General features: G+C 35.5%; 2 protein-coding genes across 7 annotated transcripts in view; one reads left to right on the top strand and one right to left on the bottom strand.

Moving 5' to 3' along the window:
• The window catches only part of LOC126418931 (calcium uptake protein 1 homolog, mitochondrial), a 538349-nt gene that overhangs the window by 477315 nt on the left and 34477 nt on the right, over nt 1–26557 (top strand). The gene's annotated exons all lie outside the window — the stretch shown is intronic.
• Nucleotides 2457–24613, bottom strand: LOC126418933 (carbohydrate sulfotransferase 11-like). The gene is made up of 6 exons (XM_050085968.1): nt 24059–24613; nt 12096–12308; nt 9326–9563; nt 7843–8119; nt 7304–7540; nt 2457–4918 (listed from the first exon to the last, which is right to left on the bottom strand). The coding sequence occupies exons 2-6, from the start codon at nt 12300–12302 to the stop codon at nt 4765–4767; spliced, it is 1113 nt and encodes a 370-aa protein (XP_049941925.1). The 5' UTR covers nt 12303–12308; nt 24059–24613; the 3' UTR covers nt 2457–4764.

Below are 26557 nucleotides of genomic sequence, written 5' to 3'. Positions count from 1 at the left end.
TGTAATATTTGAAGTATATACATTTGGTCAGTTGACCACAAAATAAAAATGAAAAGAACTTAATTGTTAGACAGCTCTGAAATATCATTGCTAGAGTGTCACTGTGCTTTTAACTCCCCAGTAGACAAAGCCTCGTTAATATTTGTATTTTATTCCAATGTTACAAAACTTCAGATAAGAAATATTAAAGCAAAGTGTCAAGAGTGTCAAGGAAGATGATGTCTACTTATAATGGCATACTAAATTTTTGTATTGAATTATAGATCATTCATGACTCTGATGATGGCACCTTTTCATTGCATATCCCATTTAAAGCATATTCTATTTAGATGATATGACAGTTGCCCTCCCTTAGACATTAGATGATCCTGCAATGCTTGTCACCATCTTGCTAAAGAGAACCGGTAACATGCAGTTTTGTATCCATTGACAGATGCTGCTGTTGTCTTCATGTTAATTCAATAATTCTGCAATGACCTTGTGCAACTTCTAGATGAGTTACTGCATACAGATTCATTTAGTCTGCCACAGAGCTCTGTGCAGCCTGAATTTGCATTCTCACACATAGTTCACTCTTTTTCGCTAGTGAAAGAAATGTATATTGTAACAGTTTATTATAGAATTGGGAGATATACCAGAAAATTAAGAAACTGGTTTAGCATCTTAGACAAAAGGAAGTTATGCAAACGTGGCTAAAAGGAACAACTATTTAACACAGATAGTTAGGCAACTGTTGGCATGAAGAAAGTAAATGGAAGGAAAATCTTGGAACAGTGCAACTACTGAAGAGAAAGTGACAGTTTTAAGCAAAAAAAAAAATTTAGAAAAATGCTGAAATAAACAAAATTAGCCTATTTGAAAATGTCTTTGTGGGGATGTGGGAAGATGCAGTGGAAATTTGATTGAACAAATAAACACTAAAGTGTTAAGAAAATAAAACAGGAACTGATAATTAAAATCAAATGAAGGAAAATCCAGGATGGAATAACGATAATGTTATGAAAAGGAAAGATTGCTACCCATTATGTAGTGGAGATGTAAGAAGCAACTTTCCTCTTCATAGTATTATTACATTCCATCCTGGATTTTCCATTGTTGGAAAGAAAGAGAAAAACCTCTTTGGGATTTCAATAGGGCTGTTTGAAGTTCAAGGATAAGTGATACAAAAGGAACTTGGAAAATTAGAAAGTATTCAGAGGAAGACAATTCTCCAAAACTGAAACAATGCTATAATTGGCATTAGAAGCTGTGGAGTCATAGTAGAAGAAATTGCTATAGTTGTTTTACTCTATGATGAAGGTAACAGACTGATGATGATGATGATAGATTTCATGAGACTGCTGTGGCTCTGGTGATCAACCACATTTATGGTTGATGATGTATATATCATCAAAGCACAGTGAGGTCCATCTCATGTATGAGTGCTATTATCCACATTTTACACCATTCTCATTTACAGTAAAATAATAATGGAAATTCCTGAATGGAACAACATGTAAAATAAGGGAAAGGCAATGATTCTTTTATAGCAAACTAATTTGTTTGTCACAGAAACACATATAAAAGAAAAGAGCATTCACACCAGCTTTTGAGCTCTTGCTCTTTCCCTAATAAATGTAGTTACATTCATATACCCAACCCCAAAGACATCCAGATATACTGAAGGGTAATTATGCAACTTGATCCTTAATTAGGTGACAAGGGTCTTGTTTCACATATCTCATGTGACTTTAGAGCTTTGTAGAAAGCAGTTATTCTAATAATGACTAAACTCACAATTACAGCTTGTGCATGCATCCAATCCGTGTCCCTCTTTCATGTATTATTCTTGTCAGTAGCCTAGCCAGTCACACTTTGTGCATTTTTCTTCTGAATCTTGTTGCTGCCTTGGCCATCTATTCATTCATGTTTGTTTCCCCAAAAGTCACATCAGAAAGGAGTTTTGTTATTTTGTTAAGTAACATGGTCATCTCATTTCTAAACACCCTGAACCCCATAGTGCTGACATTCATATATAATCAACACTATCATTCATGTTCACTACTGAACTTCCACAGATTAATTGAAAATCCAGAAGGTGATGTAGTTATGTACTTGGTAGCATAGCATCTCTTCTATTTGTTGAGTGATGATCAGTTCTCATGTACACAATTAAATGAATTTTAATGGATACATTTATACTGTACCAAACATTTTTACCATGTGGTTCATATGATCTTTACTTGAATTAACCTTATTGCTGCCTACCACCAAACACCATACAATACAAATAAAATACAGATTTGAGTTTCCATATATTTCTTTTTCCCCCTGTGTTTGTGCGTATCATCCTATAACAAAAAGTTTGGAAACATTTCAAGTTATTGAAGTTTGTTAATTTTTTCACTACCATAAAGTAGATTTTTCAGTGATTAAAACAATTTTATTGCCTCCATTTGAGCTTTTAGTACATTCAGATATAAAATGTAGAAATGTTTTTAAACAAAGTTTTGGTACACCAAAATATCAAAGTTTTTTTCTAAAATACTTATTGAATTATTTTTGTTAGAATACTAGATAATATCATTACTAAACAGTGACAGTTTGTGTTACATTTTTATGCAGTTCTTGTATATAGTTGTGGCTTTCAAATGCTTTTACAATAGATGGACAAGATTTTTCTCTAACTGGAAGTAATATAGTTTTCAGAATGTTGCTGCATTGTGTGTACATTTTGAGGAACAGTCATCATATATTATTCTTTTGGGCATGTTTGCTGTTCAGTTTCCAGTGTAAAGAATGTGTATGTCACATATCAATTAATGAGATGTTGAACTGATGTGCACCACAGACTAACATATCTATCATCACCAGTATCCAAGGTTATCGGAAACAGCGAATCTAAGTGCATTATCATCTTGCATTATAGTGGGAAATACCAGTTTGAGATAAAAATATGCTACTATCTCTATTTTAGCTTAATGTAATGGTTTAATTGTTGAAAAACATCCGGTACAATACGTTTTTTTTCCACGGCACAATATACTTAGGTAGTATTAGGGAGGAAGTTGAAAACTTAGAAATTAGTTTAAGATAAACAATATAGAGGAGTGGTTTACACTGACAACAAAATTATATTGTTAAATGTATGTTTTAGTAAGCCCCTTTCAAATAACTACAGTGTAACAGTGTCAAATTGGAAGCAAAATTCCATTACTTTGTATCAGTGTTATATCAAAAATGTCATGCACTGTCTACACAATTACACTTTTTGCGCTATGAAGAAAGCATACAGAACAAAGCAATAAAGGAAAAATGCACATGTAGTAGAAGATATTGGGTAAAGTCATTGGATAAACTCTTGAATTAGCTGCACTGTTTCCATAACTGTGTTTTAAATTTGCCTGTCTTTTTTCTGTAGCTACACAAAATGAATATTCAGGAACAAGCACTGTTATTTAGATGATGATATTCATATTATCACAAATATTTTACATTTCTTTAGTGTACTATATGCTGAAATGTATAATATTGTCTGAAGAATGTAAAAGGCAACAAGAGAAATTCAAGCTCTTATATGCTTATCTGTCTTATACGCTTAACTGTCTTTCTTCCCACCCACTATTTGCAAAGGGAAGAGAAAGAAAGGGAAATGACAATGATACCTGAAGTAACCTCTCCTCCTCCACATACTGCAAAGTGGCTAGCAATAGTGTAAATAACTGATGGCTGGAGGGAGCAAAATAATCCAAAATTTTTTGTTACTCACTTCTATTATTATGTTTTTTTTTTAAATGTAGGGAATATTTTATCTATAATAACCCATGAAAATTGTCGGTCAAACTCGCAAGGACTGCATAGTGCTTGCAAACAACAATCATCACTGAAAGCAGAAGTAATTATTAATGTGGTGCAGTATCAAAGGAATTGAAGTACTGCATATGCTTAAACCATTAAGCACTTAACAAACTTTAAAATGGTTTGTACTGTATATAACTAATTCAGCAGGAGTAAGGGACCGATATTATCTTCCTTTGTAATCATGGATGAATCTCTCAAAATGCCATACTGTAGACCTCTTCATTTACATTTTGGACATTTTAATGTTGCCACACTTCACTAATTTTAATTGTTTTGTAATATGAACATAAATTGCTGAACATTGTTCAGCTGAAAAAATTTCAGTCATACTGTAAGAATTAAGTGGTGGGCTGTCTTAGAAGGTGTTACACTCACAATAACCAGTTCTGAAAACTATTTTACTTCTTTTATCATTTAAAAATGTAGTGTTGTTATTTTAATCTATCTCATCATCATTTTATTTTTATTGCAAACGTAATTGCTGTGATTTGGTCCAAAAGGATTGGAATGGTTAATCCAAGTATTTGCTCTCCATGTGACTCAACTATTTTACAAAAGACACAAAGACAAATTAAAGCTGAAGTAATCATTAATGTGGTGCAGTCATCTTATTGACAAACTGACTCTGCTCTTCTAGTGTTCATAAATATATTGCAACATAGTGAAGTTGTTCATATATTAGACTGAAAACATTAATGACGACTTTCAACTTTTCAATAATTTTTATAGTATAACAGGCACAAATATTAATAACATGGTTATTTACTTTTGATTTGGGGTGTATAGTGTACAAATATTGTGAATAGCATCTGTAACAGTAATATTTACCTAATTTCCCGTAAATGATTAATAATTTAGAAAGCAAGAAGCAAAGTGTCTCTTCTTATTAATTCCATGATTTGATGTAATGCAGTAGACACATAACTATAGTTCAGATTGTGTAAAAGTGAAGTACTTCGTTGCATTGTAATCAAACATTTCAAAATCAGTACCATAGATTTTGTGTAACTTCTCCATTTGTTTTTTTGTCAGTTGTGAGTAGTACTTTTCCACTAGTGCAGCTGTAGCTTTCCCATCCCTGCAAGAAAGAAATATGATTTACTTTATTTGGAATGCCATTAATGCTAAAGAATTTAGTTTAGTTGGTATTATCTTCTTTACCAGCACAGCAGTTTGTTACCTCAGGTGTATGGAACAATTTTTATTTACATTTGTTCTGAGAGAAAGTACATTATAAATTTGTAACTTGTAACTGGATTCTTGAAAGACTCTTCTCCTAAAGAACTCTGCTGCCTTTTTCCTTCACATACTTAGTGTCTCCATTTTAATTTCTTGTGAGTTAACCAGGTGTTTCATGAATATCATGAGTGTGACAGAGAGAATCTAAAAATTGTTAAAATGATATTAAGAGTACTTCCTGCAACATCTTCATTCCAAACAGTACCAGTACTGTAAACTAATGCTGCTCTGCAGTTGAATACTATTTATGCTATGCAGCAGACATTCTCCTCTACCAGATCTTGGTCCGTTTGTTTTGTGAAAATACTATGCCCATTGTGTGGAAAGGTGGTATTAGAGTGTGTGTCACAGCCCTAAATATATATGGTAGTCCTGAAATTCAGGAAACGAATGGATGTTGGCATAAAGTATGAAAAATTTGTGTGATACTCTTCCTAACTAATACCTCTAAAGCATAAGGGCTGTTCACATAATTTATTCTCATATAATGTCTCCACTGGAGATACTTCTGTAGAGAACACTCTAACATTCACTTACTGCTGTATTGCTCTACTACTGGATCGTTAACTTATTTCCCTTTCATACTCCTTTAAGGCGTCCAAACTTCTGTTAGTCACATGGGAGTAAGCCAAGGTGGTATGCAAGGTATCCAATTAATTTCACCCAAGTTTGTGGTTTTTTTTGGGACCACAGATTTATGTGGAGACAATTATCAAGAAATGAGAATAAGTTGTTAGTGTTACTTGCTGCAGTAAGTATTTCTCATACCAGTAAGCAGTTATCAGTAGAACACTAAATTCGTCATCCCTCTGTCTTGGAAAAAAATCACCGACACATCTTTTAAATGTCAAAGACAATTCTGAGAACTTTCTCTGATAATAGGCAAATTCTAGCCATGATTTTGGCGTCTTTTCTTGTACATCTCAACTCCAATTTGTTCTCCAGGATGTAGTGCTGTATCATGGCCTCATTATAAGTTACAGTTATCTTAAAAATGCTTCACCTTCTTTATCAAAATGTTTTGGAATCCACATACACTTGTTTCTAGGTTCCATGCCTCAGTCTGTAAAAAGGGAACCCTTATAGGATCACTTTGTTGTCCCTCTGTGTGTCTGTCTGTCTGCTTGCGTGCCTGCCTGTTAACAACGCTTTTCCTCAGGAATGAGGATTCATAACTAGTTCAAATTTATGACACATACTAATGTCTATGGTCCCTTGGCGGTGTAAAAATTGTAAGCTTCTAAGTCATTTCAGTCAAAAGATATGACCATTTATGTAAAATATTTTGATACTTGAAAACGATCATCAAAACCTATAGGGTACTTCCCGTTAACTTAGAAACATGAAATTCGGCAAGAAGCAAAATATCACAGTACATGTAAAGTAAAGAATCTGAAACTTTTTAAATTGTAATTGTATCAAGTAAAAAATATCTTTTGCAATTTGAACATACATGGCACTCATCGTCTGTCAAAAGCACAATAGATAGACATCACTGCATGCAAACATAAAATGTAAGTTGTAGTCATGTTTCAGTAATTAAATAAAAGATATTTTATAAAATCTTCTCTCTCTACATATATAAACTGAAGTTACGTCCGGGCTAGAGTGAGGAACTGCTGTAGATATTTTGACACAGTCTTGGAATTCCTGGCACTAATATCGTGGCATTATCAATATTGATAACAGCCAAAAATTGTTGAGACCTCGATGGATGAACTATATGATACATAATTAAGTTTGTACATAACTGTCAATGTGTGAGTCCTACTTGCACTTGGCTAGTTTTTGTGTCTAGAGTGTTTTCAAAATTTCAGCTTTCTGAACACCTGTAGTTAAGAAATGAAATGATAATATTTTGCATAGTAAGTGAAGGTGCCTCTTGTTTCCACATTGTGCTACTACCAAGAGAAAGATGGGATGATGGAGGGGGAACTAGCATCACTCCCATCCATGTATGTTCTCCAAATTAGATGTTTTTAAAAATATTAGAAGAATAGCTTTTCCTCTTGAATGTACAGCACAAAGGTTCAGCTTACATTCAAGTGATGTTTGTATCTCACTGATTCAATCAGAAATAATAATGTGTCATGTAAAATAATGTTTGTAAGACCTATTTAACAAATTTTTCTATTAAAAGTAACAAATGAAATAGAAAATTCCCTGTTAAAATGTTCCACTGCAGATTTTATGCAATGATTTAGTGAACAATGGATGTACATACCTTGCCTTGTTGATTGCAGTTCTTGGCTTATAACGGTAGTGGGAAGGTAACAGCAGTCTTTGTAGACCAGCCTTATGGATGATATACTCCTCATCTCGATCTAGTGTTTCCATTTTTGCAATAACTGTAAAGTTTACATGGCATGGAGTACAGAATGAATGATAAGGTGCCCAATGTTCATCAAACTTTTTGCTGTTGATGATGTAATCAACAAATTCTGGAAATGTGGGACCTGACCTGTAATCAAAATGTTTCAAATTTCTGAGTTTTCACATTTATACTTCTGTTTATCATCTCCACTAAATACAAAGTTTCTAGTATGTTTCGTCAATTAATCACCTAGCAGGAGTTCTTTGTTGCTTTTGATCTTTATTTTGTGAATATTTTAATTTATTTACTTATTTATTTTTAAAAAGTGCATTGAAGACAAGCAATTTAGTGGACTAAACGTCTTTTTTAATGTGTTGCACTAGGAGGCTGTTGTATACATTTTGTTATTAGTTATTATTTTGTAAGGATAACTTTATGCTGCTACTCACCTTACACTTTCTGGCACATCTGTCATCGGATCTTGCTTGTACCGATAGTGCTGAGCAATATGTTTTGAAAGTTTTCGGTAGTAAGGATTCTTTGCCCCCTCTATCTTGTTACGATAAGCAGAAAGCAAGCGTTCATAAGGCTCTCTGACAATCAGGAATGAAAGTGCGTGTGGAAGTGTCTCTTGCAATTGCTGAACAGATGGTCGTGGAAAGCGAGCACGTGCAAGGCTCATTGGTGTTTTGCGTGTTCGCCTTAGAAATCTCTCATTGTAGCCAGCTAGATAAAAAAAGGAATGTTTCTTTAGTGTTGTATACACACTTACAACATTTTAGAGAGCATTTTTCATATTGTTATTTATGTTCCTGTTATTTCAAATAATAGTACTGCAAATTTCTGCCTCTGACTCAAAAACTACCTTCAAAAGTAATTACAATTTACATTTCCAGGGAATTTATTTATCTTATAGGTATTCAATGAAGGACAAAATAATATGATAAAATAAAACATCTTTAATTCTTTTGCTTGTAAAAGGGATCAACTCTTGGGATGATTCGATGGTTCCACTATTGTACCATTTTGTCACTAAAACCATCAATGTTCTTACATCAAAGCTAAACTCAAGTTTCTACAATCCACATTAGACACTGTCATAAAGCGCATTGCATTTAAAACATTGTTGTCAGCAGAAGTAATACAATGCCTGTGCTGAGATCAGTATTATATGTAAGTTGTTTGTCATGACAAGGCATTGTGAGTGCTGTATTCTAAATATGCTATAGATATTTCATACGTATCAGCTATTAGTTATACAGAGAACTCTGCATGCCAGTGAATAAAAATTATACTGACGGTGTCTGTAAGATTGGTTGAACATGGTATCTGAAGCCAAATAGAGCTGAGTTTGTCCTTTTGCAAAAACAGTTCGTGTTTAAGTGAAAGTAGATCAGTAAAAACGCTAGTCATGTCAGCCTCTTTGATTCCCAGATCATTCGTCCTCTTTGATTCCCAGATTATTCAGCCATGTGTAGATCATGTAACAGCTGTTTCAAAAAATAACAAAATCATGTTTTACTGATCCCTCAACTGACTACAAAGACCTATGGTCAGATGTTTGGAGAACTAAAGTCATTCGTGTTTACAGTCTGTAAGTAAAGTGTTAACAAACTCTTGGGTTATAGGCTGGCCTATGGAAACTTGAGTACAACCTAAAGATTACATGGTGGCTCAGACCACTACAATAGAGGGGGGCAGAAAATACTGTGTCCCCCTCTCTCGTGCCCCCCCCCCCCCCTCCCTCACCTGCAAACCCCCCCAGTCGCTCTCTCTTAATGACAAAAATGAAAAAAAATACATGAAGATAAAGTAAGTACCTATAATTTTGAATTAGAGCAGTTAGTGGTACAACTACATGCTAAATTTCTCACCAAGTCATTTAGTTTTCAGTCAAAATAATGGATGTGACTTATACTTTTCTGTACCCACCTAATATATTGAAATGATACATCCATGTTGAACTAGCAGCCTTGAAGATACTACACCAGACCAGATGGTGATCCTTGTCAATGAAAAATTCCCAGGCATTTGGCTGTCCTCTGGTGTTCAATCCTTTGTCGACACATACTTCCCATACACGTTCACGTCTCATCTCATATATTTCTTCCAAATACCCTGGGTCATAATTATAGTTGTAATTTTCTGTTTCCCAAACTGCATTTGTGTCCTGTAGTGAAAAGTGTGTTATGCTGGTGAAATGTTTCCACATAAAATCAAAACCAACATTTACAACATTGACTAGACTTGTTGTCAGTGATTCTGACCAAAATCTTTCTAAAAATATGTATTTGTCCACTAACATTAATCAGCCATAATCACACATGCATAGGCTGCACAAAACCAAAACTTAAAGTGGGGGGCATGAAGAGTAGAACATAATTGAAGTGAAGATTATATATAGTCATTTAATGTTAAACAACTTGTTGTAATGCATTTGAAGCCTTCCACCTAACAGTCGTTTATATGGTTCCATAACATTTCATCTATATAAGCTGCCTATTTTTCTCAGTATAGTATTATGGTAGTTACAACAGGTGATATGTTTCCCAGAGAAATGAAACTGGATTGCCAACAGTGCCTTGTCTGTCATAATTTGTTCATTGCCCTGGTGTGGCCGTGCGGTTCTAGGCACTACAGTCTGGAACCACGCGACTGCTATGGCCGCAGGTTCGAATCCTGCCTCGGGCAAGGATGTGTGTGATGTCCTTAGGTTAGTTAGGTTTAAGTAGTTCTGAGTTCTAGGGGGCTGATGACCTGAGAAGTTAAATCCCATAGTGCTCAGAGCCATTTAAACCATTTTTTCATTGCCCTGCTGTTTATCTAAATAAAATTACTTATTCTTCATTCAAGCTTATTTTGCATTCTCCTGATGATGCTATTAATGTCACTATGTTGTACAGCTACAGTCTGCCACTAAGGTATTAAACATGTACATTAGTTGTGTGTCATATCTGAAGGCCTCTACGTATGTTGTAGATGCAGTTACATAGGAATTCATCTGTTGTTGTTTTTGATGATGATGATGATGATGATGATGATAATAACTTCTTTAGTCAGAAGAACAGTTTGCTGCAGCCCTTCACGGTAGTGTATCATGTGCAAGGCTCATTATCTCTGGATAGCTACTGCAACCTACATCTGCTTGAACCTGGTTAGGTTATTGAAGCCTTGGTTTCCATCTTCAATTTTTACCCACAAATCTTCTCTTTATTACCAAAGTGATAACTTCCTGATGACTCAGAATGTGTGCTATCAATCAGTCCCTTTGTTTAGTTGAGCTATGCAATAAATTTCTTTTTCCTCACTTCATTTCAGTACCTCCTCATTTGTTATTCGAGCTTCAGCATTCTCCTACAGCACACCTTTTCAAAAGCTTCAGTTCTGTTCTTGTCTGAACTATTTATCATCCACATTTCACTTCTGTACATCCCATGCAAATATTATCAGAAAAATCTTTATATTAAAGTCAACAGATTCATCTTTCTCAGAAATGCCAGTCTGCATTTTATACACACTTTGATTCAACTGTCATAAGTTATTGTGCTACCCAAATATCAAAACTCATAGACTAGTTTCAGTGTCTCATTTCCTAATCCAATTCTATCAGTGTCACCTGATTTTCTTCTATTACATTCCATTACCCTTGTTTTACTCATGTAGCCCTGCCTCACTCCCATCTCAACTACTGATTTCGTTTCATGTCCTTTGACTCTAATGTCTCTACTCTGGTTTCCGTACAAGATGTAGATAACTTTATGTAACCTGTGTTTTACCTCATCTACCTTCAGAATTTCGAAGAGTGTTGAAAACATTACCAGAGTCCACAAAAACTATAAATGCAGATTTGATTTTTTTCAGTTTACCTTCTAAGATAAGTTTTTGGAGCAGTATTGTCTCGTATTGCTACATTTCTCCAGAACTGAAATTAAAAGTCCCTGAAGTTGGCTTCTATAGGTTTTCTATTCTTCTGTAGCTAATTTATATCATTGTTTTCTTACCATGATTTATTAAATGATGGTTAGATAATATTCACGCCTGCCAGCACTTGCCTTCACTGGAATTGGAATTATTTCATTTTGCTTGAAGTTTGAGAGTATTTCAGCTGTCTCGTATATCTTGTACATCAATATGAGAAACAACACCGAAATTGTATTCTTTGTTCACTCTGTTATGATTTGTATTCTGGTGATATTTAGATTGTGTTGATGTCAAACTGAACTGCACTGACTCATTAGTTGCCAGTAAATTGCCCAATATGCAGGGTCAAATGATTACTGTTCAGCTTCCTCAATGGTGCTATGATGAACAGGAGACATCTAAATGTTGATATCAATTTTTGTATTGCTCTTCTTTTGGTAACAAATTACTGTGCATTGAGAGACAGAAGTTGACAATACTGTTGCCTTCTGGTGGTTTGGAAACTGCAACACAATGATATTGTGCCAGAGTACTCTTTAACAAGAAAGACATTATTACAGTATCCATCAGACTGACTGATGGCAATTACTCTATGGGCTCTTTTTTTCCTAATTAAATCATCTTTACTTTCTTATGTACCTTGCCCACAAAGGGGAGAAAACTATTGGAATATTCACAGTATGGTATTTTATAGTGTCAACTGTGAGAATTAGCAGAAAACTCTTTATCAGCATTTAAAGATTGTGAATGTCATGTTGAGTAGTAACATTTCTTTACTTACTTGTAGTTTTGGTTCATCTATTGTTACATTCAGATAAGTTAGAGAAAACCGAGCATCAGCTGCACGAAGTTTGGCCACTGCAAAAGAACCCAGAACAAAACAATAGGTCACAACAGCTGCTGCTACACTCGCCATTTGCAGTGTGCTGCGATAGCGAGAGAAGCAGCGTTGTGCTGGTCGTCCAGTGCAGCCACAGGTGCATCTCATGACATCCTATTGAGACAAACAAGTACGCAAACGTTGTTAGTTTTCCTTGGTTTATAGAATAAGGACAAATTGGAAAAATCTTATAAGGACAAATAAACCACACACACACACACACACACACACACACACACACACACACACACACACAGAGAGAGAGAGAGAGAGAGAGAGAGAGAGAGAGAGTCTTTCCTAAGAGTCATCAGGCAAGTTTTTGCTGGTATTTCAGCAGATATCCACAATTTCATGTTTGCAATGTGTAGCTGGAATCAGCCCAAACAAACACCAGTTATCGTATCTTCATTGTGAAGCCCATTTTCAATGAAAAGTGATAGTTTGTTTCCCATTACATACAAAATTTTTTTACAGTGGAATTTTACATACCCAAATTACTCTAGTGTGATACTTGTTTTATCAAAATGTGTTATCAGAGACAGTAAACCAGGAAGGATAACCAGTAAAACGACAGTGACTGAGCAGGCAGCGCGGACCAGAGCAGTGCTGTCGCTGTTGGAGCACTGGTTATTCTTTTTAGTTTATTGTCACTCTTAATACATAATGATGAAAAAATATCATGCTAGACTAATTTGGCACTGCTCAGTCAAATGCTCGCATAAAATTCAACTTTTAAAAATAATTTTGTTTGTAATGGGAAAGAAAGATAAGACTTTTTGTTGACACTAGGCATCACATTCATGCAATGAGCAATATTTGTTTGGGCTGACTCCAGCAGTACATTGTAAAAATGAAATTGCAAGTGTGTGCCAAAACAGCAGAGAAAAAAAGCATGGCGACTCTTAGGGGAGACACCTGGTATGTATGACAGTGGACACATTAACAGACATGTTCTTTTATGTCTCCATCATATGTTGGTAAATATATATATCCTAGTGCAAGGAATAGTCCATTCTAAAGTTACATTTTATTCTTTAGTTAATTTTATGTCTATGGAATGAATACACAATCAGTATTATATTGTGCACATTGACAAAAATTTGATTACAATTTATATTTAACACACCAGCTCTTTTATTGAAAATGTTATATCTGAGATTTTTTTTAGAGAAATGGGTTTAGAGCAGCCATTAATGACAGGTTGAATATTGAATCTCACATTCCTTGGAATCTGCTGAAAGCTGGAAGAAAGTTAAATGGGTTAAAATCAAGTGGACAGATGATATAAAATTCGTGTCAGTTAGTGGAACTGATTCTGTATCACCAAAAAATCTTGCTGACAGTGAGAAATGGAATGGTTTCAAAAGAAAGAAATGGCCTCTTTGTAATATTATGGATGTGATTAAAATTACCCTGTTTTCTAGCGAAGAAGTAACTGTTCCTTCCAATTTCAATTTTAAGTAAACTAATCATTTGCTATTTTCGCAGTGGATATTGATAACTCATTTAGAAACTACTTTTTGCTTAAAAAACATTAGAAGAGAGCACATTCACCCATTTGATTTACTGTGAAATATGTGAAAAATGTTTTCTGCCTCATCCTAATTACAATTGTGCTTTGTTTTCATGAACTTTGGGTACACTAAAGTCTTTCTGCAGCCATCAGTAACCAGTATCTAGATCAGTTCTAATAGGAAACACTGACATGCATAATTCAAAGAAATGCAGTATTAGTATAATGTACCTCATAAATAAAAGTAAACAGTGAATTAAATGCAATCTTTCATTTAATCTCCCCTTTTAGAATATTACTGACACACTGTCACTGATATGTCTCCAAAAATCAGTCAAGTAGAGTTAAGGCTGGATTCTGTCTCCACAGCATTTGATCAGAATTATGTTATTATTATTATTATGGTAGTAGTTGTTTTTCTTGTAAGTACACCTAGTTACTTAGGATAAATTACTAGGATAAGCTATTGATTAAGAAGTAAATGTGTTCGTTTCTAATCTTTTTTTAAACAAAAGTTTTAAAGTTGGTAACTTTCAACTGCTGAAATGACAAAAACTGTATTTATTTATTAAATCAGGGTAGCTAAAAATTAATTTTCACTGTAAAAAATTAAATGGACATATTTAAGCACTATCATCATACTGAAAAAGTTCTGTTTCTTACCTTAAGAAATTGACAGTTTGTTAGTACTAGGTTGAGTTTTAGCATGTACGGTGAATCAGAGCAATATACCAAAATATTATGGGTAAAAATTGCTTAGTTTCGAGAATTCTCTTCAGTGCCACTACATATTTACTACTGTCACATTTTAAATTCTGAAGTTGTTTCCATTTGTTCCAGTTTTGAATCATTTCGATCCCCTTGATGACCTGAATACAGTTAATGCCTAAAGGCTTACCTAAATTGCATTTTACACAAAAAAATTGGGGCATTTACAGTTATTTAATACAGTGTTTACTTTTATTTATGAGGTACATTATACTAATACTGCATTTCTTTGTATTATGCATATTGGTGTTTCCTATTATGAACTGATCTAGATGTGCCAGCTGCTAGAACAGTTGTGAACACTCCCATAGATACATAATTTCATTTGTTTTGTTGTTACTGTAGTTATGTAGTGCACAATATCAAATGGACTATTGCTATTATTATTTCTATTACTGATGTGTGTCTTTCAGTGTGTGATTGGCTGACAAGTTAGTACAAAATTGTTGAGAAAACTTATTTATTTTTTCAACAGTGAACTACAGAGTGAAATTATATTTTCTCATATTCATGGTAGATGTCTTTTACCATGTCACACTTTCTTACAACTGCACAATTTATGTGAAATACTTTCCTCTTCATCACAACAATATTTGGATGGAAGTTTCTGACTGCTATGTCTCAATTATAGATGAGATGATTAGACATGTTTCATGTGAGCCAATGGATTAGCTGCATGTTGATGCTGCTTTGTGTGTCTTAAGATTATTGTAGAGGACTACACCTTACATGAAGTTACAAAATTTCAGTGTGTGTATGTGTAATTAAGCCTATTTGAGGAGCTGAGAAGGCTACCAGAACATTCCCGGGCCATATAGGAGCCAAACAAGGTGCAATTTAATGCCAGTTTGCTATTTTGACTGCTGTTTTGTTTTCTTACTGCTGAGTTGGCTCCACATTCCTTCCGCTCTCATGATTTTTCAAGAAGTCAGTACTTGATACTGAGAGCACGAACAAAATTTTAAATCTGTATTTATTTACTCTGTTGCAGATTTGTAACCATCTTTGGGACACACTTTTCATGCACACTGCTTGGTCCTAGGTTCTCCATAACAATGTGATTGATTTTTAATCACCTGAGGAGCTACTTGTTGGCTGTGGAATTCTAAAATTCTCTACCCTCCTACCCGTTCTTCCTTTTTTTCTTATGTCCAAGCTGACTAAGTGAGCAAAATTGCAGTAGGTCTTTCTTCCATAACAGTCTTCATTATGGATTTATGGCATCGTTCTTGCACGTAACTGTTGCATGTGAAGTACAGTATACACCAATCAACTGACAGTGAGTTTGCTATAGTATTGGTGAAAGTTCATAACAGTGCATATTTCACAAGCTGAAGTGGACTCAGTGGTATCAGGTATGTTTCTACTTTTGTTGCACCATAACACTTGCAGGAATAGAGTGCATTAGGGGAGTACGTAGAGGAAGGACCTACTCAACAGTCTACAACTCATTCAGTATTGCATTTTGTTTATGCTTGTGCACCAACTGAAATTTGAAAGAAGAAAGTTAAAGAAAAAAGTAATTTATTCACATTTGCTTCCCTCGTTTGTGTGAAATAAGCCATGAAAATTTTAGGTTGTTTAGAAATGGGAATTTTATATATACAAGTCCTTTAATAGATTCAAACTGTGTGCTAGTCCAGCACTCCAACTCCCAAAGAATGGAATCATATAGTTGTAGTTATTAAACTTGTCAATCATTTTTAATTTATTTTCACTATTGCATTGATGGAGTAGTTAGTTACTGGTAAAGACTTTGCCAAAGAGTTTTCTCATTGCAAGACATTACCAAGAAAGAATCTGCTTTTGGTAGAGAGGATTGTCTTGTTGACTCTGTACAGGTTCATGTTTAAGTGACAAGCAAACAGCGCAATTATTCATTTTGGAATTTAACTAGTCAGTGTGAAGGCTAGAGAATGATCTGTAGGTGTTGTGAACAGTCTGGAAAATGAGGTTTGGTCATTGTCAAATGTCAGTGTTGTGCTAGGACTGCTTTGGAGTAAGCAATTTACTGCAGTATGTATCACACAATGAGAGATGCAGCAGTGTGTGTCGTGGTGGGTTATAGATACCACCTTACTGCATCATGGCACTGCCAAATGGATATCTGTAGTTTTCATTTTCCATTACATTGTACCCATGGTTTTTCAACCTTTTTGAATTTGTGGTTCCCTTGACCAGTTATGTTGTATCCATGGTTCCCCTATAGGTTACTGTGTAAAAACTGGAAAAATTAATAAAAAATGTTGTGAATAAAATACTACTCATCTCAGTGCAATGCTTGAGCTTGCTTCTTGTTCCCCAACTTGTCAAATCTTAGCATCAAATGAGATACAGCTATCTTCATTTCCTTCTCCACACAAAGTTTTGATCTGTACTTAGTTTTAATGACTGTAACTCCCAAAAATTCACTCTCACAAAGATAGGAGGTTGCAAGAGGAATTCATACCTTCAATACTTTCATACTCAAGCTTGGAAACTCTTTTCTTACTGAATATCAAAATGTTTGCAATGTCACTTGTGAAATCTTCATTTCTAGTGAAGAATCTCTGAAAGTTCTACCAACTGTTACTCTTCTGCAGTACTGTGAAGGAATTTTGAACCCACTGAAACCTATTTCATTTCTCCTCCATCGTTCACTCTTCTTTCTCAAACAACCAGCTTCTTTCTGAAGGCTGAAATTATGTCAATAACCCGAATGAAATGAGTTTCACTTCCAGAGACTTCTTCAGTTAGTCTAACTGATCAAATATATCACATAAGCATCCAAACTTTAGTTGAGTCAGTGTCTAAAAAACCCTTAGTGCTGATATGATTTTCTTCTGCCAGGCAAGAACAAACATCTTGACTAACTTAAAAAAAGCATGACAATACATTTCCCCTGGAAAGCCAATGAATGCTGCTATAAAAGAAGAGAGATGTATGTTCATTGCCCATACTGTGACTAATTGTCCAAAAAAATCAAGCTTTCTGTGGACAAGTTGTAATAAAGTTCACCACATTTATGACAGTTTTCAGTACTGTATTTGATTCAGGTCAGCACTCATGTGTTGCGAAGTAAGTGTTTCTTTATGGATGGTGTAATGGGTTCTCATAATATTGGGAGCAGTGTTGCAAATAATTGCTTGTAGACCACTCTAAACCCCCCCCCCCCCCCCCCCCAACCAACATGGACCACACATTATTAGTACACACATCAACACAGAGAGCCCAGTTAATTTGGTTATCTGTACAAAAAAAAAAGTTGTCTTAAAAATCACCTTAAAATGCACCTAGCAAATTAAGTGAGTATCTCTATTGCTATCAGTGGCCTCATCAAGCTGCATACCAAAATTCCAGCCTCTAATTTTTTCTATAACTTGTTCACGAATAACCTCTCCTGAATCTTGAATTTGATGGTTAATTGTAGTGCCAGACAAAGGAATGGACAAAAGCTGTTTTGCCATGGACTCTCCAAGCATAATGGACACTTTCTCAGTAGCACACTGTAGAATTAGTTCTTCAATCAAGTAGACTTTCTTACATTTTGCTACCCGCTAAGCTACTTTGTAGGACACTAGACGTGCTTTAATCGATATTCCTATCTGCTTAGAAAATGATGATTCTTATTCTTTCATTTGACTCAGTTTTCTAGAAAAATATTCTATTGGTTTGACCATGTCATTCTTATGAACATTTTTTGAATGATGCTTTAATTTGCTAGGTAGCATACATTGAACAGAAAGTAATTTTCAAACACAAAACACACTGAGGATGCCCTTCATTGTTCACAGCAGTGCATGCAAAACCAAAATCTAAGTAGCTACCATTGTATTTTCTGTACTTGTGTTTAGGTGCTAAGTATAACACGCAATAGTTCAGCTTCTATGTTATGACTGCTTACGCAGGCTGATCAGCATCTAAAAAGGAATTCCTCTGATGCCACACAGATGGACACCAGAAATGAAATTTTCATCAACTGTCTTCTATGCCACGAACTATGAAGCAAATCGATGGCACCCCAGGTGGTCAGTCATGGCACACCAGGGCGCTACAGTGCACAGGTTAAATATCACTACATTGGACCTTGATGATTTCACAATTTGAAGTGAATAACATATTGTTACCTTTGGCATTCGTCCGTCTCCATTTACGATGATGTGTCATTGGGAGGAAGGTTTCTGTCATTGATTAATAATGATAGCTGCCATAGTGAATGAGAAACATAGAAGTTATTTTACGTGGAGTCATTCTGAACAGTGCTGTCAGACACAGCATGTTTTGCGGCAGTACCTTGCTGGTGTAAATTCTTCATTTATAGGATACTGTTGTGCTAAAAAGTGGTTCTTGTTGAGTGGTCAGTGTCACCTATGTTCAAGAAGTATTTATCCTTTGTTTCAGTTGTGAGACTGTGAGGCTTTCTCATACTTATTCAGTGAACCATGCACTTAGCTGACTGCTGAATCCATGTTGTCATTGTTGTTCTGGTCTTCGGTCCATAAACTGGTTTGATGCAGCTCTCTGTGTTACTCTATCTTGTGCAAGCCTCTTCATCTCCAAATAACTACTGCAACCTACATATTTCTGAATCTGCTTACTGTATTCATGTCTTGATCTCTCTGTATGATTTTTATCACCCACGCTTCCCTCAAATTCTAAATTTGTGATCCCTTGATGTCTCAGAATGGGTCCTATCAACCGATCCCTTCTATAGGTCAAGTTGTGCCACAAATTTCTTGTCTTCCCATTTCTAATCTGTACTTCCTCATTAGTTACATGAATCCATATATCTGTCTTATCGCTCTAATCACTTGCCACATCAATGCTATAAACTGTTCACAGGATAAAAAAAAATCAATTATGCCCCAATAATTGTGCCACACTGGAAGTCACTTGTGTTTGGAACCGACCTATGATACGTTCAAGTTAGTTATTGCTTGTATCAGATATTGGAAATTTTGGTAGTCACTGGTGCCGATTTCAAGAGCAGTGAATTCATCATCTGAAAATCTCATTGTTGAATTATCATCATGTATGTTTTGTTTTTGAAATTCCTCTCCATGAATCCTTCAAACACCATGCTTTCTCATACAGGGTGTTACAAAAAGGTACGGCCAAACTTTCAGGAAACGTTCCTCACACACAAATAAAGAAAAGATGTTATGTGGACATGTGTCCGGAAACGCTTAATTTCCATGTTAGAGCTCATTTTAGTTTCGTCAGTATGTACTGTACTTCCTCGATTCACTGCCAGTTGGCCCAATTGAAGGAAGGTAATGTTGACTTTGGTGCTTGTGTTGACATGCGACTCATTGCTCTACAGTACTAGCATCAAGCACATCAGTATGTAGCATTAACAGGTTAGTGTTCATCACGAACATGGTTTTGCAGTCAGTGCAATGTTTACAAATGCGGAGTTGGCAGGTGCCCATTTGATGTATGAATTAGCACGGGGCAATAGCCGTGGCGCGGTACGTTTGTATCGAGACAGATTTTCATAACGAAGGTACGTTTGAAGCAATTGATCGGCGTCTTAGGGAGCACCGAACATTCCAGCCTATGACTCGCAACTGGGGAAGACCTAGAATGACAAGGACACCTGCAATGGACGAGGCAATTCTTCGTGCAGTTGACGAAAACCCTAATGTCAGCGTCAGAGAAGTTGCTGCTGTACAAGGTAACGTTGACCACGTCACTGTATGGAGAGTGCTACAGGAGAACCAGTTGTTTCCATACCATGTACAGCATGTGCAGGCACTATCAGCAGCTGATTGGCCTCCTTCTGTGAATGGTTCATCCAACAATGTGTCAATCCTCATTTCAGTGCAAATGTTCTCTTTACGAATGAGGTTTCATTCCAATGTGATCAAATTGTAAATTTTATCAATCAACATGTGTGGGCTGACGAGAATCCGCACGCAATTGTGCAATCACGTCATCAACACAGATTTTCTGTGAACATTTGGGCAGGCATTGTTGGTGATGTCTTGATTGGGCCACATGTTCTTCCACCTACGCTCAATGGAGCACATTATCATGATTTCATACAGGATACTCTACCTGTGCTGCTAGATCATGTGCCTTTACAAGTACGACACAACATGTGGTTCATGTACGATGGAGCTCCTGCACATTTCGGTCGAAGTGTTCGTACGCTTCTCAACAACAGATTCGGTGACCGATGGATTGGCAAAGGCGGACCAATTCCATGGCCTCCACGCTCTCTTGACCTCAACCCTCTTGACTTTCATTTATGGCGGCATTTGAAAGCTCTTGTCTACGCAACCCCGGAACCAAATGTAGAGACTCTTCATGCTCGAGTTGTGGACGGCTGTGATACAATACGCCATTCTCCAGGGCTGCATCAGCGCATCAGGGATTCCATGCGACGGAGGGTGGATGCATGTATCTGCGCTAACAGGGGATATTTTGAACATTTCCTGTAACAAAGTGTTTGAAGTCACACTGGTACGTTCTGTTGCTGTGTGTTTCCATTCCATGATTAATGTGATTTGAAGAGAAGTAATAAAATGAGCTCTAACATGGAAAGTAAGCATTTCTGGACACATGTCCACATAACATATTTTCTTTCTTTGTGTTTGAGTAATGTTTCCTGAAAGTTTGGCCGTACCTTTTTGTAACACCCTGTTTGTAACACCCTGTATACATTGCTATTTGCAAGAACTGATCACATGCTGTGTTTTGAGACAAATTGAATCAGATGCAGCAGGTGATTCAAACACAATATACGTAGAATAGTTATTTGTGAAAACCGAACTTTGTTAGACTTGATAGTATGTATTTTAGAGATTTTTTATGAGACTTTTCACCAAAATGTTATTTTCTCATACCACAAATTATGTTCAGTTTTACCTGTTGTACTCATGTATTTAACTGAGACTTTTATTTTTCTTACTGTGACTTAATTTTCTATGATATCTGGGATGTACACTTACAGAGTATATCATGAGGTAGCAACTGTTACGCTACTGCATTATGCCAGTAGTTACAGGCACACTTGTAGCCTGGTGAACAATGACTATCTATTATAAGGTTCCAGCTATTAACTTCAGCCATCAATATCCAAGGTGCAGTTCCCTGTATTATTTAACTGAAAACTGATAAATTTGTTCAGTCATATCACCCAGTGAGCAATGTGGTGAGATGGTAAGACAGTGTACTCACATTCAGGAGAGTGGCAGTTCAGATCTTCATGCACTAAATTGCCTGAGGCAAATTCTGGGATGGTTACTTTGAAAAGAACACACACAATTTCTTTTCCCATTCCTCCTCAATCCAAGCTTATGCTCCATCTCTAATGACATCGTCGTCTATGGGACATGAATCTTAATGATCCTTTTTGTGTGTATTCAACCCATTAATTATAATATGTGTAAAGAAGTACAAATAAAACTCATTTAAATTGTCCTGCAGATACACTGAATATTGTTTATTGTGTGTCTACAAAGATTATCATAAAACTGTTCATGAAAACAGTTGTAACTGTCAGTCTTCACCGAGAGGTTTGGCCCATTTCATGATAGGCAAGCCTGTTGAAAATGAGTTGAAATTGTTGCTTCTGCCTCCTTTTTTACTTTCATTATACATATATGTTATTCAGATAATCTGTGATTTGTTTGGGTCCCATGTAATAGCCACATTTTGGACTTCCCCTCTCTGTTCCCAAAATACTTTTGTTTTAAGCAGTCATAACTTTTTCTTTACTTCATCCTTATCTTTTCTTGAATTTTGTGTTACCCTTGTTCCTAATTGTCCATGAAAAATTTCATATAGCCAATAAGAATACATTTCTTGGTCATAAGTCTCCAGTAATTCGATACCATAAAAATTAAAATTATGAGCAATATCTGAAATATCATTTAACTATTTATGTCATTCAGAAATTTTCGGTTGAAACTCAGCAAATGTGGCTTTGATATCCTTTATAATCAGGCCTTTGCAATTAACCTAATGACTATGACAGTATTGAATTATTGCTTCAAGAAAAATTGTAAGTTAATATTGGCAATCTTACACATTTTAAAACAGAAGGAAAAAGTGTCCTTCAGTACAAGATTTTTCCCAAAACTTCCAATTATCAGTTAATCTGTATGTGGAATTAGAGATGTGATATTTGGATGAAGAAAATCCACTATGATAAAATCTAATTATTCTGGTAGCTCCTAGCTGGTAGCTCATTTTTCGTCAAAAATTTATCTATAACTGCAGATTTTAAAATGAAGCCTTGTACACAGCATGAAAAGGAAGGATAAACCTAACATGTAAACAGCTGGCTGACTGTTAGTTGCTTTTGTCACATCATTGTTCTCAATTTGTCATTGTTTTCCTCAATGCACATGACAACAGTTAAGAAAATTTTGTGTTGTCAGGTCAGGTAGAGGTTCACGTAATTGAAAGTTGTTAGCCAAATCTAGTGCCATTGATCAAGAGATTTTTCCCCTTCCTACAACTACTCATTATCAAGTATTTTAAGAGTAAAGGAGATCACTCACCAAAAAATAGAAGCATTCTGCTAGAACTCTCCTGCTATAGTCGTTATTAAGTATGAAGTTAAAAGTGATCTTGCTAACTTAAGTATGACTATAGTAACTTGTATGGTTTGTGTGATCTACTGTGCCACATTGTTGGCAACAGTTTTCATAATTATTCACTGTTACTAACACAAATCTATTGCAACAGTGTGATCTTTCAAGAAGATACCAGTCTGTGTATTTCTGTTGATTTAAAGTTTTGTACATTTCTTATGAAACATATTTGTTTTATTCTCTCCATAATGATTGTATGATGGCTGTGCTGCTGAACAAATGGTGTTGGGACATAAGAAAAGCAATGAAGTAATTATTTTACTTTTTTAAACTGTCAATGTACTTTAGGACAGTCAACTTTTGCTGTTTTCATCATACATAGTTGCCTGAATTCCACAGGAAAAAAACTGATTCTTAGATACGTTCATCTAATAACTTTGACTTGTGTGTTAGAATTTTAATGGTTCTTTCTTTCAGTAACTGAATTACTGACTCTACCTTGCCTTCTAAGTGCCAAGGGACAAAAACAATTGTGAACAGTTTATGTGGGCACTGACAAGGTATTCCATTTAAGGCAACACTCTGTAATTATAAATAAAAAAAATATTTTGTGTATAACATTAATTTCAGTGTGTTCTTTGATCTTTAATATAATGAATAAAAAGGAGACTCACAAAAAACAAATACGAGAATACAGAGTGCTAGTTAAACCTTAAGGAAAGAGATGGTTGAAGCAACATTGTCTGCAGCTAGCCAAAATAAAGAAACAGTAATAATAATAATAATAATAATAAAAACAGAAAAAACATAAACAATCATCATAAAGGATTTCAAGTACAAACGCTCTCTTTAAATGGGAATAATAGAAAATAATAATAATAATAATCATAAATATTGTGAAATAATATTATCTTATATATCTTCTGTATAGGTCTGTAGCAATTAATAAATTTCCTGCATAAAATTGAATATTAAGTGTAAAGATTGATGTGTGCAGATAGCCTCCAGTTATATGATGAAGATAGCAAAAGGATTCAGAATATAGGAAACATACTTACGTAATTCTGGTAGTTGACTTCATAAAGATGTATGACATTACTGTTGTTAAATTCTACTGTGGGCAGTACCTGTGATGTGCTGTCACATATTTATTGTGTCAGGGTGGCGATGTAGTGGGAACTCTTTAAGTTGAGCACTGTTGTATTCCCTCCCACCTACTCCTCACTTTTCTTCTCAGTCCATTTCTTTTTAATCAAGTACAGTCCCTATCATAAAAACACAGTAGTATCACTTCTTTTCAATTGTACCATGTGTTATTTGTTGAAAACCATAACAGGGTGTGCATGACAAAACTTTGCTGAAAATTTAGTGAATTCTTCTCATCTCTTGCAAACCACTTACACTTCTCTGCTCTCCCACTTTCAAAACCCTACCACACACTTGGACAAGGGGAATAAGGAAGTTTGCACAGTAACAGGGTGTAGCTAATTAAGTGTTAACTGCTCCACAAAGCAAACTTGGCAGTCAATGTACTTTGCTGTTCACATACACAGTTATTCAGAGACTGACATGACACATATCTGTAGATGCACTGTTGTGAGGCAGCCATTGCCCTGCCCTGTTTCAAGTGTGGTGGTGGGGGAAACTGCCAGTATTGATTACTGACTGTCTGCCTGCCTGAGAGGGAGAATTGTGGAAGAGGAGGGGTGGAGGCTGTGAGCACCTGTCTGAAAGTGGTAGTAGGTGGAGGGGAAGCTGGAACAAAGAAAAAGAGAGGGGGGGGGGGGCAATTAATTAATAACAAAGCCAATTTGTCATTTTTGCACTTGAAGTTTATCTCATTGTGTTGACTTGAACATCAGGAGACCAGCTTATTTTGCATATTTTCAGTACCTGTCACCACATGAAATTATCTTCTGGAACAGTGCAGCTAATATAAGCAAAAGTCTGACTCAGCAAATATTAACAGTAAGAATACTTTGTAGAGAAGGTAACCCAACATTGTACTGGGACCTCTACAGCTATTTTGGAATTAATATACTAATTTCGTAGTACATTTGCTCCTTCATAGCTCTTTTTGGGATGTAAAAAAAGTAGTTTCAGATTATCTGTGATTTCCACAGCCTTAACACTGGACTTGAAAACAAATTTCATATAGACCTGGCCTCATTGTGTAGGTTTCACATGATGCACTGTGTTTAATGTAAAGCTCATAAAATGCTCTCATCACTCATAACGTAATAAATTGGAAATCCCCATAAATTCAAAAGGAAAGTAAAACTATTTTGTATTATGCTCTCCTACAAATTATTTAATGATTTAGAATGTGGAATTTAAGACTTTGAATAGCTGTATAATTAACGATGTTCATTACAAGCAGATTACTGTTCTTACTGTCTGTGGGGAACAGCTATACCCAGTAAATATCAGTGTAGCCATAGAAGTAATAAGCAGCCAATAGCAGATAAACAGCAACTGATTACTAAAACTAAGGAAGTAGAATCTAAAACGTTGTGGGTTTCTTTCAAATTTTCCTATGAAACATGTAGTCTGTTGAGCATAAGTAGTTTATAACAGTTTGACGGCAATTCATCATAAATGCAGTTCTTAAAATCAACTTTTCTTCATTAATTTATGTATTATGACACTGTCCACATTTCTGTAGATTCTTCATATAACAAGATGAATGAAAGAAAGAGAGAATGGTATTAGGTTTTGTTTCAAAATGAAAATTCTCTCAAGAAGACAAGAAAAGTATGAGACAGAATTGTTGGCCTCCAGATGAAACTTCAGTGTGTGTGTGTGTGTGTGTGTGTGTGTATATATATATATATATATAAAACAAAGATGAGGTGACTTACCGAACAAAAGCGCTGGCAGGTCGATAGACACACAAACAAACACAAACATACACACAAAATTCAAGCTTTTGCAACAAACAGTTGCCTCATCAGGAAAGAGGGAAGGAGAGGGGAAGACGAAAGGAAGTGGGTTTTAAGGGAGAGGGTAAGGAGTCATTCCAATCCCGGGAGCGGAAAGACTTACCTTAGGGGGAAAAAAGGACAGGTATACACTCGCACACACGCACATATCCATCCACACATACAGACACAAGCAGACATATATTGAAATATGTCTGCTTGTGTCTGTGTCTGTATGTGTGGATGGATATGTGCGTGTGTGCGAGTGTATACCTGTCCTTTTTTCCCCCTAAGGTAAGTCTTTCCGCTCCCGGGATTGGAATGACTCCTTACCCTCTCCCTTAAAACCCACTTCCTTTCGTCTTCCCCTCTCCTTCCCTCTTTCCTGATGAGGCAACAGTTTGTTGCAAAAGCTTGAATTTTGTGTGTATGTTTGTGTTTGTTTGTGTGTCTATCGACCTGCCAGCGCTTTTGTTCGGTAAGTCACCTCATCTTTGTTTTTATATATAATTTTTCCCACGTGGAATGTTTCCTTCTATTATGTGTGTGTGTGTATATATATATATATATATATATATATATATATATATATATATATATATATATATATATATATATATATATATATATATATAT

The sequence above is a fragment of the Schistocerca serialis genome, chromosome 9 (assembly GCF_023864345.2).
Source record: "Schistocerca serialis cubense isolate TAMUIC-IGC-003099 chromosome 9, iqSchSeri2.2, whole genome shotgun sequence".
NCBI lineage: Eukaryota > Metazoa > Arthropoda > Insecta > Orthoptera > Acrididae > Schistocerca > Schistocerca serialis.
The sequence above is the reverse complement of the archived record's forward strand: the minus strand, read 5'-3'. Positions and strand labels throughout refer to the sequence as shown.

Bases quoted from the DNA above. Each gene is read 5' to 3' on its own strand.
- LOC126418933 (XM_050085968.1), bottom strand. From the start codon at position 12,302: ATGAGATGCACCTGTGGCTGCACTGGACGACCAGCACAACGCTGCTTC. The intron at 9,564-12,095 runs GTAAGTAAAGAA...TTTTCACTACAG, and splicing joins TAGATGAACCAAAACTACAA to GACACAAATGCAGTTTGGGA. The intron at 7,541-7,842 runs GTGAGTAGCAGC...TTTTGATTACAG, and splicing joins GATGTGCCAGAAAGTGTAAG to GTCAGGTCCCACATTTCCAG.